A 12,406-nucleotide genomic window follows, 5' to 3' on the forward strand; every position below is an offset into this window, starting at 1 on the left:
CTGACTACTCTAACCTCAATATTATGGACAGATAATGGTTCTGTTTATAACAGGAAGCTGTGCATTGTTTTGGTCGTTGTTATCATATTTTCTCAGAACAACTGATGTCGGTCGCTCATCTTTTTTCCTACATCACCAGCGGAACGTGAACGCACCACGGTTCGCATTTTCACGCGCTAATTCAGACATTTCTTGTAACTGTCATCATCGCAACACATTTCTGTGGCTCCTAAATTTAAAAATTAAAAATTCAAGCCAGCACGCGTGGCTCACGCGCTGTGCTGCTATTGGTGCAGGGGGATCAGAAGTGCGGGCCTCGCTGCTCATTGGCCGCTTTCAGTCAGATGCTGAGAGATGTGCTAAGAGAGCATATTTAGGGGCCTGAACCTTTATAACCTCGGTCAGGTCGGTGTTGGGTTCTGACAACAAAAAAAAAAGGAAAAAAGAAAACGTAACATCCCCAGCATCACCATACATCACACCACGCAACAGCCGAGACCTGACTCACCGCCATGCCAGCTCCAGGAGTTGGCTCAGCTGGAAATGTGCTGACTAAAGGCCCGTATAAACAGTGAGCCATCAACAGAAGTTTGTGGAATAATGATCCTGTCAGGAAAAAGTCTTAATGTTGTTGTGGAGTGTTGACTCCAACCTCACTTCTTTAGACACCGAGGCTTCCATTGCTTTTCTCATTCCCATCCCGATACATCTTGTGAACCAACTCCAAAGACTGATTAACTTTCCCCCCTGAATAATCAGCATACACATACAAATGCTGAAAAGCTGGCCCCTTTTTTTAATCTGTCAATTCAGAATCAGAATCAGAATCATGTTTATTTGGCCAAGTCAGGTCAAACAAGACAGGGAATTGGACTGGGTTATTTTTCGCTCACTGTACACAGTGTCATCCTGTGCAGGCAGAGGTGTCAAAAGTATTCACATTCATTACTCAGGTAGAAGTATAGATACTATAGTTTAAAAATACTCCTGTAGAAGTTGAAGTATCAACTCAAGTTTTTTACTCAAGTAAAAGTATAAAAGTACGGGTAAAAAACTACTTAAAGTATAAAAGTAAAAGTAATGTAAGGGGGAAAAAAGCCATTAAGGACAAAAGCCATTGAAAATGAATGCATCTTAGTATAATGCAAATATATTAAAGAACCATATATGTGTACTATTGAGCATTAACATGTGTTTCAGAGAGCAGAAGATATGATGACTAGTTGCCTATAAGTATTGTAATGGTGCAAAAAGTCAAACTTCAGAGGCATGTTATCATTTATCCTAACCTTTATTGGAATGTACATCCAAGTTTAGTTGCAGGAATCTGAGGGAACGGATGTAAGAACAAAACTGGACAAGAACATCTGAAACAACCACAACCAAGTTCACTCTATCTGGATGGCCCAATTTAACTGGATAGTTTTTTTTAAAGGCCTAAATGAAATTGAGTAACAAAGGTGTTTTTAAAATGTAAGGAGTAAAAAGTACAGATAATTGCGTGAAAATATAAGGAGTAAAAGTAAAAAGTCGTCTGAAAAATAATTACTCCAGTGAAGTATAGATAACCAAAATTTCTACTTAAGTAAGGTAACGAAGTATTTGTACTTCGTTACTTGACACCTCTGCCCCTGAATAATCAGCATACACATATACAAATGCTGACAAGCTGGCCCCTTTTTTTAATCTGTCAATTCAGAATCAGAATCAGAATCATGTTTATTTGGCCAAGTCAGGTCAAACAAGACAGGGAATTGGACTGGGTTATTTTCGCTCACTGTACACAGTGTTATCCTGTGCAGGGTCACCGGCAGTACTCGAGTTGTAAAAAAGAATCAGGGGGGATGGTGGATTTTATCATATGGGGACAGATAATTTGTGCTGATTACAAATAATATAATATATTACAAATAATAGCAGTGACCAAAACACCTGCAGAAATACTGCAGGAATGACATAGCAGCAGTTAAATGCAGCCTTCTGTAAGCTTTAAATATCCACTGGGCTTACATCAAATACATCAAAACACAACAATAAAAAACAGTTTTCTGAACTTATCAATATGATTCTGTCCTTCACAGGATAAGTAAAATGGATCACTGCAAAAACTCAAAATCTTAACAAGAATATTTGTCTTATTTCTAGTTTAAATGTCTCATTTTATATAAAAACATTCTCATTACACTTAAAACAAGACTCATCACTGGAAAAAACAACAATTTTCACCTGTTTCAAGTAGATTTTCACTTAAAATAAGTAGAAAAATCTGCCAGTGGAACAAGATTTGTTTGCTTGTAATAAGAAGATAAATATTGTTCCACTGGCAGATTTTTCCTAATTATTTCAAGTGAAAATGTACTTTAAACAGGTGAAAATTGTCAAATAAGTTATTTTTCTGGTGATGACTCTAAATGTTGAAATAGCAGTAAAACCACATTCATTGATGAAATGACATAAGGGATGTAAAGGGGGGATGGCAGTTTTACAGGGGGGATGATTTTGACCGTTTTTATTTCAGGGGGGGATGCCATCCCCCCTCATCCCCCCTCATCCCCCCTCCAACTCCAGTACTGGTCACCGGGGTCTGCTGGAGCCTAGTTGACATCCGCATGTCCCGGTCAAAAAATATCCATCCTGTTTAACACTGGAGTCACTGGAACCTTTTCCTCTAGTATAGACTCTAGTAGAATTTACAGGCAACAATATTCCCCAATACTCTCAGATTGCTATTCAAGGGGCCCTAAATTCATTTAAGTGAGTTTTATCCATAAGTGACCTATTTTGGTCATGAAAATGACACTTTCACTTTCATGAACTTCCTCTCCTTCAAACTGAAACCATCTGATGCAACCTGGTCTCGGGTCAGCACACTGCTGCATTCCTCTCTGCCCTGTGTAAACCCGACAGGTTCCAGTGACTCCAGTATTAAACAGGATGGATATTTTTTCTGACCGGGACATGCGGATGTCAACTAGTTTCCAGCAGACCCCCGTGACCCTGCGCAGGATAAAGCAGGTATAGAAAATGGATGAATGGATGGATGGATGCGGATGTAAACTCTTTTCATTTTTTTTCCTTCTCCCAAATGGCATGAAAAAGAGTCACATAGGGGGACGGGGGCACTCAAGAAAGGTTTAGGTACCCCACGTTATGACTACCAAACTCAAATTTTGTTACACGATGTTACAACCAAAAACGTAATAATGGCCAATAACGTAATAACTGCCAATAACGTAATAATTTTGGCCATTTCAAATGTAATAAAGCCAATAGTGTAATAATGTGCCAATAATGTAATAAAACTTTTGAGCCAATAACGTAATAACTTTTTGCCGATAATGTAATAAGTCATTACATTATTGGCTGGTTATTACGTTATTGGCCTAGTATTAAAAAATGATTACAAAATTATTACATTATCGGCAAAAAGTTATTACATTATTGACTCAAAAGTTTTATTACATTATTGGCACATTATTACACTATTGGCGTTATTACATTTGAAATGGCCAAAATTATTACATTATTGGCAGTTATTACGTTATTGGCCGTTATTACGTTTTTGGTTGTAACACACCCTCCTCCACCAATCACTAAGCTCTCTAAAATTAAACTGAAGCTCAGAAAAAGATGTCTTCAGGTATTTGGTCATTGTGTAATCGAAAAATGGCTGATGATAGGAGCGAGAGGGCAGCCAAGCTCAGAGTGGAGAAGTTCTTGCATTGGCCTGGTTGGAAAGCTAATAAACCCCACTGCTTGATTGCAGAATACCTTTGGGAGGAGGTGGTGTGAATTATGTACTTGTTATCATAATTGGTTTCATTGACTGCACATGGTGTGACTTGCAAACAGATCACCAGTTCTGTTGTTGACAGTAACCGTAGACTTCAATCTCAGAAGATTATAAATACATATCTAAGCAAATCCAGATACATTTTAAAAATGAATCAAACTGGACTGATGAAGTTTACTCATATGACAATAATGGGCCCAACGGCAACAATGATTTTGTGGCGGTGTATTTAATGATACTCTGGACAAGTTTAAAAATGTCCTTAGCTTTTACAGCACTTGTATCCAATTACGGGAAAATACTTTGTTCAAGTTTCAGTGAAGTTTATTCAGAAAGTCTGAACACTGAAGTTGACTGATCAGAGTTGTTTTCTGGCAGTTTCATGAGTAATGTTTTTAATTTTTTTGCTGCAGTGAGCAAAGATGTGTTTGAGGGGGAAAAAAAAGTGTAGTGTAAAGAAAATACCACCTCTGCAACTGTTCTGCATGGTGGGGGTAAATTAAAGATGTCAACTTCAGTATTTTAGTAACGTCTGATTTCACTGGTAGAAGAATGGGTCTATTCAGATATATAACAGCACATTTAAAAAAAAAAGTTTGGGAATTATAAAGAATGGAAAACAATTATATACTGACGTTGATTAATATCCGTTTAATTCAATAAATGACTTTTTTTGTGAATGTAGATTTACTTTTTAATAGGCCTACTACAGGTCCTTTACCTGTGTAACATTTTAGATTAAGCACTTACATTTGTAATGAAATATTATTTTTCATATTGGTCCACTACTTCAGTAAATTAATTTAGTATTTTATCCACCACTGATAGAAAGATATTCTGCAGTGAAGTCAAATACAACCAGGCGGTGCTGTTTAACATGTCCTGACTGCTTCGGGCTTCATTCTCTGAGTCAATATTTAATGTCCTCATGTTTGCAGACATCTTATTATTACATAAAAAGGAAACTAAAAATACCAAAAACAAGCAAAGTTGGCTTGCCAGCTAAAAGTCTGAAGATCAACTTAATATTATGCAGAGTGCAGATGTAAATACACAAACACACAATGACTGAAAATCACGATGAAAAAAGACAGAGAGAGTTAGGTAATGGAAATACGAGAGTATTGAAAATATTGTGGATTTTATTTTAGAATAGCACAGAGTTGAGATTTAACATGTTCAGATTGAAAACCTTTTGATCCCTCTAATTTTTTTATTTCTTTTTTTTTTAGGTAAAAGCTCCTTTTGGTGCTCTGAACAGCAACAGTTGCTTTCGTGGCTCGTGGGACTGCTCTCTTGATTTGGTTTTGCTCTGATATTCCTCATGGCAGCATCTTTGCTACTTCCAAAGTTTGCAAGTTAAATCTCACAAATTAATATTTCCTGCAGCCGCAGAGGTGCTTATCAGATAGTTGTAAAATGACCCATTTATTTTTATTTGCCTCGACAAAACCATTTACAAAGTTTTTACCCAATGTTTCAGCCTGTAAACCTGCAAGATGGCAGATTTGCATTGTGGTACTTGGACCTTTTTGTCTGAGCTGATGGGACATGAAGGAATGGATCAAAGTTATAAGGCATTAGGTTGTATCCTGACTGTCTGAGAGAGCTAAACGGGTGCTGTAGCTTGATAAATTTATATATGCACAAACAAGTCTGTCTGCCAAATCTTGGTAAACATAAAATATCAGGTTGTGTTTTAGCCAGTAAAGGAAAAAAAAGTAATAAATAATAAAAGCATTCCACACACCAAGAAAGCAGATACACAGATGCAAAGGAAATTTCAACAGGATAATCACCTTTGTAGAATATCAAAGGGAAACCAAACCCTGTCTAAGATATCACCACGGCAACAGTTCTGTTAATCCAAATGCGATGCAGCTCCATGGTACAAAAATAGATGTGGTTCTGCCATGAGAGTCACTGACAAATCACCTCACTACAACATCTACCACAGTATACTGCCATGCATAGGTGGCATGTTGTTTTTGCAATACCAGAACTGTATGACTGACAGACCGGTAAAATCTCTGCTGTACAATTCAAAGAAAAGCAAAAAAACCATAGAAAAAAAAAAAAAAAAGACATTGGGAATAAAATCTGGCAAGCAAAAGCCACTGATGCCACAATGTTTGAAAACTTCCACAATCATGTGATGTGAATAAGCAATATTGACTCTGGCAGACCCTAGAGACGGTTGTAATTTAAGCCAACAGCTGGTACTATTTTGGCACTATTATATATCCATTAAAAGACAAACTCAATGAAATGTTGCTCACTGCTTTTCAGATTAAATATGTTTCAATGTAACATTTAATGTGGCTCGTTTATCATTTGATTCTGACATGTGCTAAATATAGCACATTATTCTTTTTCTAAGTGCTTTCAGTGTTCGTATTTGGTTTTATTTTTCTGCCGAAGGCAACCAGGTCAGACACAAAAGCACACTGCTCAACTCACTTCCCGTAAAGTGTCGGTGCCTGAATATTTAAGATATAAGAAAATAGTCTGGGTTCTATGACATTTCCATCATGTGCTGAGTTTCATTAAAGAAAATGGGATTTCATGAGAACAAAGATCATTCAAGCTCATCCCTTTTTTTGAAATCTTCAGGACTGATAAGAGTTAATCTTTGTAGTTGAACTGTTAAAATCTCGCTTTAAATTACAATAAAGACAGCAGCCTCCACTCAGCATTGAATCCCATTGGCCAGAATTGTCATTAGTCCACATTTCAGTCCTTTACTTCTTACTGTTTCTAATTAATAATTGAGTAATACTTAGATAAAAAGGATCGGCTACATGACTGAACTTGCATGAAGAATGCACATCAAAGTGGCAAAATAGCGTACAATGAAACGTACTTATAAAATTAATCTACTTAAAATCTGAAACGTACTTGCAAGCCCCTTGGCCTTAATGAAAAGTAAGAATCACAACCAAGAGCGTAGCAAATCATGTTTTTTTTTTTTTTTCTTTGTCCCCATCTTGAACAATTTGTTTAGTTACAACTACAAAAACCACAAAACAAGCAAAATGTGGTCAAGGCCCTCATGAAGCTGACTTTTATCCTCAGAAGATGAGAAATGTATAAGTGTCAATCTTCTTCTTGTTGGTTGTTTTGGCCAGGAGCCGACAGCAGCGCGGCAGTCCTAGCCACTGCGGTGGCTCCCGTCTCCGGTGCGCTGTATTCGGGCCTGGACCACTTCGTTGGACACTCTCTTGCAGTCCTTGGCCAGGCCCAAGAAGCACATGAAGTCGATGAAACAAGTGGTAAGGTTCAACTTGCAGCCGAACTCACTGGTCGCGTAGTCGTACGGGAACGTGTGGTGATAGTTGTGAAATCCCTCACCTGCAAAGCAGAGGACATGGATAAGAAATCTACAAAGTTTCCTTTTGTATCTTTGAAATATAGACTAAAATAATATTTTCTAATGTGTGCACTATGTGAAATCTTAATAAATTGAGCGCATTAGAGCTTTTTTTCCCCCCATTGTAAGAAACATCCTTCTTACACAACGTTTTTTTCCACAAGGAAATTACTTTACAGATTAGCCAAAGACGTTGTCACAATTTTGATCAAATCTGCTAGTTTCTCATGGACTGCCTCTCCTGTCATTGGACACCTTGCCACACCTGAACTGCCTCTCCTCTGCACTTACCTGCGTCCACATGACTAATCAGCCCCTGCTGTATTTATGCTGCATTCCGACACAGATTCCAAATCGCGCCACTTGCATATCTCCATGCGTTCGAGGCACAAAGGAGGGGGGGGGTAAAAAACACAACTGCCTCCAGCTTAGATTTGGTGCTTTGCCATTAACGACACATGCTTGTTAAAAGTCATGGAGATGCATGAAAAAAAAAATGATGGGGAGGACGACTAGGGTGGGAATCAAACATATGGATTGATAAAAAGTTGAGTTTAAACATCTTACCATCATTTCTGAGGGTATTTATTTATATACTTCTGTATCTTTGGGCTTTCATTGGTTTCCAAACCAGTTTGGAACAGTGGAACGCATTTATTTTGATGAAAACAAGCGTGCATGGAGACCAGATCCTAATGTATAAACAGACACCTGCGTGCTGCCTTACCTACAAAAATGCATTTGTTTGCAACCTTTTGGTGCACAAGCGTTAGTTATTTTACAATGTCTAAATATTCCTACAAAGAAATTAAGTTTAAATGACTGATTCGCTCCCCTGAAACATGATATACAAACTATAGAGGGGTTTAATGATGCGCTTTTTGTAAAATACAAACTACTTTTTGGAATAATACAATTAACTTTGTGCTTTGAAAATATTTATGAAATGCAGATTTGCGTCAGACCTGAAAAGGAAACAACACGTGCACACGCTGCACGAGGTCATAATGGGTTGAAGTCTGTCTAATCTATTTATCACAGTGAAAAGATAAGTTTTGTTTTTCATACCTATGGCACTGAATGTGACAAACTTGTTCTCCCTGGGGTTGATGTGTTTGTCATAGGGCTGGTTCCCCCACATGTGAGCGGCACTGTTGACCAGCCAGGTGGCGTTGAGCACCAGGGTGTACCTCAGAAGAGCTGGGATGAAGTACGCCACCCACAGGGACTCCCCCCACAGGTACCAAGGCACGAACATCGGCACGAAGAAGCACATGATCAGCACAGATAGCTTGTAATGCCTGTTGAAGTGAGAGAGGGCGACAAACCACAACGAAGAAGCTCATTACTTGATACAAAAGGAAAATTCAATAAAAATGTTAGTTAGATAATGAACTCGTCCCTCTGCTAACCTTATCCACATGAAATATAGTTTATTGAAACCTGGCTTATAAGTTAACCTAAACATGGATAAATGAACCTGTTGAACCAGAATGACTAAAGCACGCTGTGACTTTTCTCTGATCTAGATTTGCAGTCATACTTTATTTACCTTCCACAGCACCAACTCCTCCTGTCTTAAAACTGGACAGAAGCGGGCTGATGTTAAGCTGTGAGACGAATGGTAAAGTCAATAACTGACTCACACTACCTACCTCCTCTGAAACATTACAACTTTGTCTGCAAGCAGGTCGTTGAGCTCCAGTTTCCGTCCTTTCTCGATGACGTCGGGGTGTTTGCGCACGAGCAGCCAGCCAATGTGAGCAAAGAAGAAGCCCCGGGAGGCATTGTGAGGGTCGGCATCCGTCTCGGAGTATTTGTGGTGAACCCTGTGGTCTCGAGCCCATTCAAAGATATCGTTCTGTGGATGGAAGTCAAAAATAAAGACTACAAATGCTTCTGGCACAACATGGACTTAATGACAGCTGCTATAATCATTGTTATGACCCAGAGTCCTCTCTGCGCCGTGGTCTAACTCTCTCTGCCCTCGTGCTTCAACACTATTGTGTGTTACTGGACTGGATGTTGATAGTGTGTATGTTCTTATCATATCATATCATTTTTATTGATTTTTGTTTAATGTTTCTGTATTTAGTTTTACTGTCCCCCCCATTTGTTATAAATTGTATCTGCTTTCCAATGCTCTGGATGTATGTAAATGGAGAAAGCCACTTCTCAAGCCCCTGGAGGGTTTTTAGGCTTTCTCCTTCACATTTCTTTCTACTTTATATTGTGTTACAAATGTTTTTTATATGTGAAAACAAATAAACTAAACTAAACTATGTTAAAATCAGTTTGTGAACATTTGGGGTTCGCCTCACTTCCTGCCTCCCAATCAGACCATGCCAAGGTAAGCCATGCTGTGTGGTGATGAACCTTGTGTAAAGTTAAAAGCCGGATCTTTTGTCCTATATAATACAGGCATTACAATAGAAAACAGCCCTGGTCGCTGCTGGATTGACATAGTTTTTCTTTTTAATCTGTCATTCCATTTTTTTCTGCAAATGTTCTGGGAGCTTGGTAAGGACCCTGTATTATTTTTTCTTTTGATTGCAGGTTAAGTAGTTTTCCTCAAACTTTACACTTTTTTCTTATTATTGCTTTAGGGCTGTTCGATTCATTCTTTATTCATTCATTTTTGGTTTAATAAGAGCAAAGTTTGCACTTAAAGCCCAATGGGGCAAATGTTCAATAAAAAAACAGCATATTTGAAATCATTTCTTTGCCTTTTGTCAATTCACAAAATAATCGTAATCGAAAATCGGATTTTGAGAGAAAAAAAAAAAAAAATCGAGATTTTATTTTTGGGCAAACTCGAACAGCCCTATATTGCTTAGATCTTGCACTTCCTATAACCAAATCTATCTATTTTATCAACCAAAGAAAATTTCACTTTCAAATGCAGAGATTAATGAGACGTTTGTCTCCCGTGAGAGAGGTAGACCTGGGCCTGGTGTAGCGCGTTTGAATTTGATTGCACCTGTGTGATCTGTCATTTGTGCCTACCTGAAATGCCATGGAGTTGGCAAAACCGAGAAACATCTTCAGAGGTAAAGACGCCTTGTAAGTTCTGTGGCTCCACAGGCGGTGGGCCCCCGCCGTAACTCCTAAAGCACTTATCAAAAAACAAACCACAGCTGTGGAGACAAAATTAAATCAACAAATTAGCCTGATCATGTGCAACTTGGCCACTGCTGTCACGAGCACTTTATTGCACTCAAGCCAAACCCCTTCAAGAGATTTTCTGTGCACATCAAGAGCAGGAAATGAGAGTCTAAAACAAATATTACAAGTATGTCTTCTCATCAAAGGCAAAATACTTATAAATGTGGTCTAAAAAAAATACTCAGAGTTTAATTACCTTTCCACAATCATATTTCTGATAACAATTAAAACTTGTATTAACTGATTTGCCACTAGCCTGCAAAAGCATGGCACATGATAATCGTTGCATAAGGATGAAAAAACCATTTGATGATTAAATTTATGCTAAGAAGGTTTAAACCTACTCAACAGCACAGTGATTTATGGGAAATGCACACACCCCAGTTGAGTTGAAATAAAATGGTGAACTTATCTAAGTGTCACATGGTCAGTTTCAGTACTCTAAAAATTGTCTGATCTTCCCTTTACATTTCCCCCTGACTGTTTTAACAGCTCTCACATGAAACACTACAGGCTTCCCCACCAGTGGTGACAAATTGGGGCCAGACTGCTCACATAACAACTGTTGACTTGGTCAAAAATGGACTCCTTTAGAGCCAGTTATTGGGGCTGTGCAGAAGCAGAAACTATCTGTACTCACACCAGAGCAGGGTCGGGCCAGATGCTGCCGGCAGGATGAGCAGGCTGTACGCAGCTCCTATGTGCAACAGAGTCATCAGGATGACATTTTTCCACACGATGGTCCTGGGAGGTTTGGGGCCCTCTTTCTCCTTGTATGTGTGATCAAAAGTGTCTTCTCTGGTGTCTGCGTGCAGCTCTTTGCTGCTCTGCTGCCTCTGCTCCGGTCCCGCCGCCATCCTGCAAACAAGCAGAAAAATAGCTCCCCTTTCCTTGTCGTTTCTTCCTCTTCTTCTTTCTGATACGGACAAGCTGGCACCTCAGACGCAGGAAAAGAAAAAACTACGTATTTTTTTCGGCTAGCTCGCTGCTAGTTGGCGCTGGCGAGGCGGTGGGCGGTGATGATGATGAGGATGATGAGGATGATGATGCTGACTTATAACATACGACGATGTTGCGTAACACTGATGCAAAAAAAAACAAAACAATGATCAAATAAGCGGCCAAAGCTCTGGAAAGAGAGGACGAGTAAAGCAAGCTAAAAAGGGGGGGTTGATATCAGTCCGGTTGACCTGAAATTACAGTAACCCACAAAAAGAGGGAGAAATGCATCCACCGCTGCAGCGAGGCGCGTCACCGGGGGGGCGGGGCCTCAGGGGCCGCCGACCAATCACAGCGCGCAGGGCTTTTGAAAGCCCGGCGCTGATTGGCTGCCTGCTTATCTGCTGTTCACCTTGTATTCATTGTGTGGTCGCCGCCAGATGCATATTTACCTCCCCTGGAGAGCAGCTGTCGACGGTTTGATGCTGCTGTCTAGACTTGTAGTAGTAATTGGGCTTATATATCCACTCACACGTGGGGTATAACGAACTCGCACCAACAAGTGCAAAGGTAACCAGTTGGAAATAATGCAATTGGAGTTCAGTTCAGCAAACCCAAAGTTGCAGAAGAGCTCCACCCCGTCCACACTGGAGAAAGTGAATACATCTGTCATTCTTACACACAAACCTCCAAGTTAAACCATGAAGCTTGGATACTAAATGGTGTTTTCCCTTACTACAGGGACAGGGAAAACTACTAATAAGTCTTCTTCTTCTCCTTTCGGCTTTTCCCTTCAGGTGTCGCCACAGCAGATCAGTTGTCCTCTTTCACTACATCTATAAACCTCCTCTTTGGTTCCTCTGGGCCTCCTGCCTGGCACTTCAAAACTCAGCATCCTTCTACCCAGTACTACTACTCGAGTTGTAAAAAAACATCAGGGGGGATGGTGGATTTTATCATATGGGGACAGATAATTTGTGCTGATTACAAATAATATGATATATTACAAATAATATCACTGACCAAAACACCTGCAGAAATACTGCAGGAATGACATAGCAGCAGTTAAATGTAGCTTCTGTAAGCTAATGTAGAAAAATCTGCCAGTGGAACAAGATTTTTTTGCTTTTAATCAGAAG

General features: G+C 39.4%; 1 protein-coding gene across 1 annotated transcript; it reads right to left on the bottom strand.

Moving 5' to 3' along the window:
- Positions 1-4,917: 4,917 nt before the first annotated feature.
- Positions 4,918-11,556, bottom strand: scd (stearoyl-CoA desaturase (delta-9-desaturase)). The gene is made up of 5 exons (XM_061709316.1): positions 10,969-11,556; positions 10,170-10,300; positions 8,819-9,024; positions 8,232-8,464; positions 4,918-7,144 (listed from the first exon to the last, which is right to left on the bottom strand). The coding sequence occupies exons 1-5, from the start codon at positions 11,183-11,185 to the stop codon at positions 6,945-6,947; spliced, it is 987 nt and encodes a 328-aa protein (XP_061565300.1). The 5' UTR covers positions 11,186-11,556; the 3' UTR covers positions 4,918-6,944.
- Between the last annotated feature and the right edge of the window lie 850 nt (positions 11,557-12,406).

This window comes from Cololabis saira, chromosome 19, assembly GCF_033807715.1.
Source record: "Cololabis saira isolate AMF1-May2022 chromosome 19, fColSai1.1, whole genome shotgun sequence".
In the NCBI taxonomy this organism is placed as follows: domain Eukaryota; kingdom Metazoa; phylum Chordata; class Actinopteri; order Beloniformes; family Belonidae; genus Cololabis; species Cololabis saira.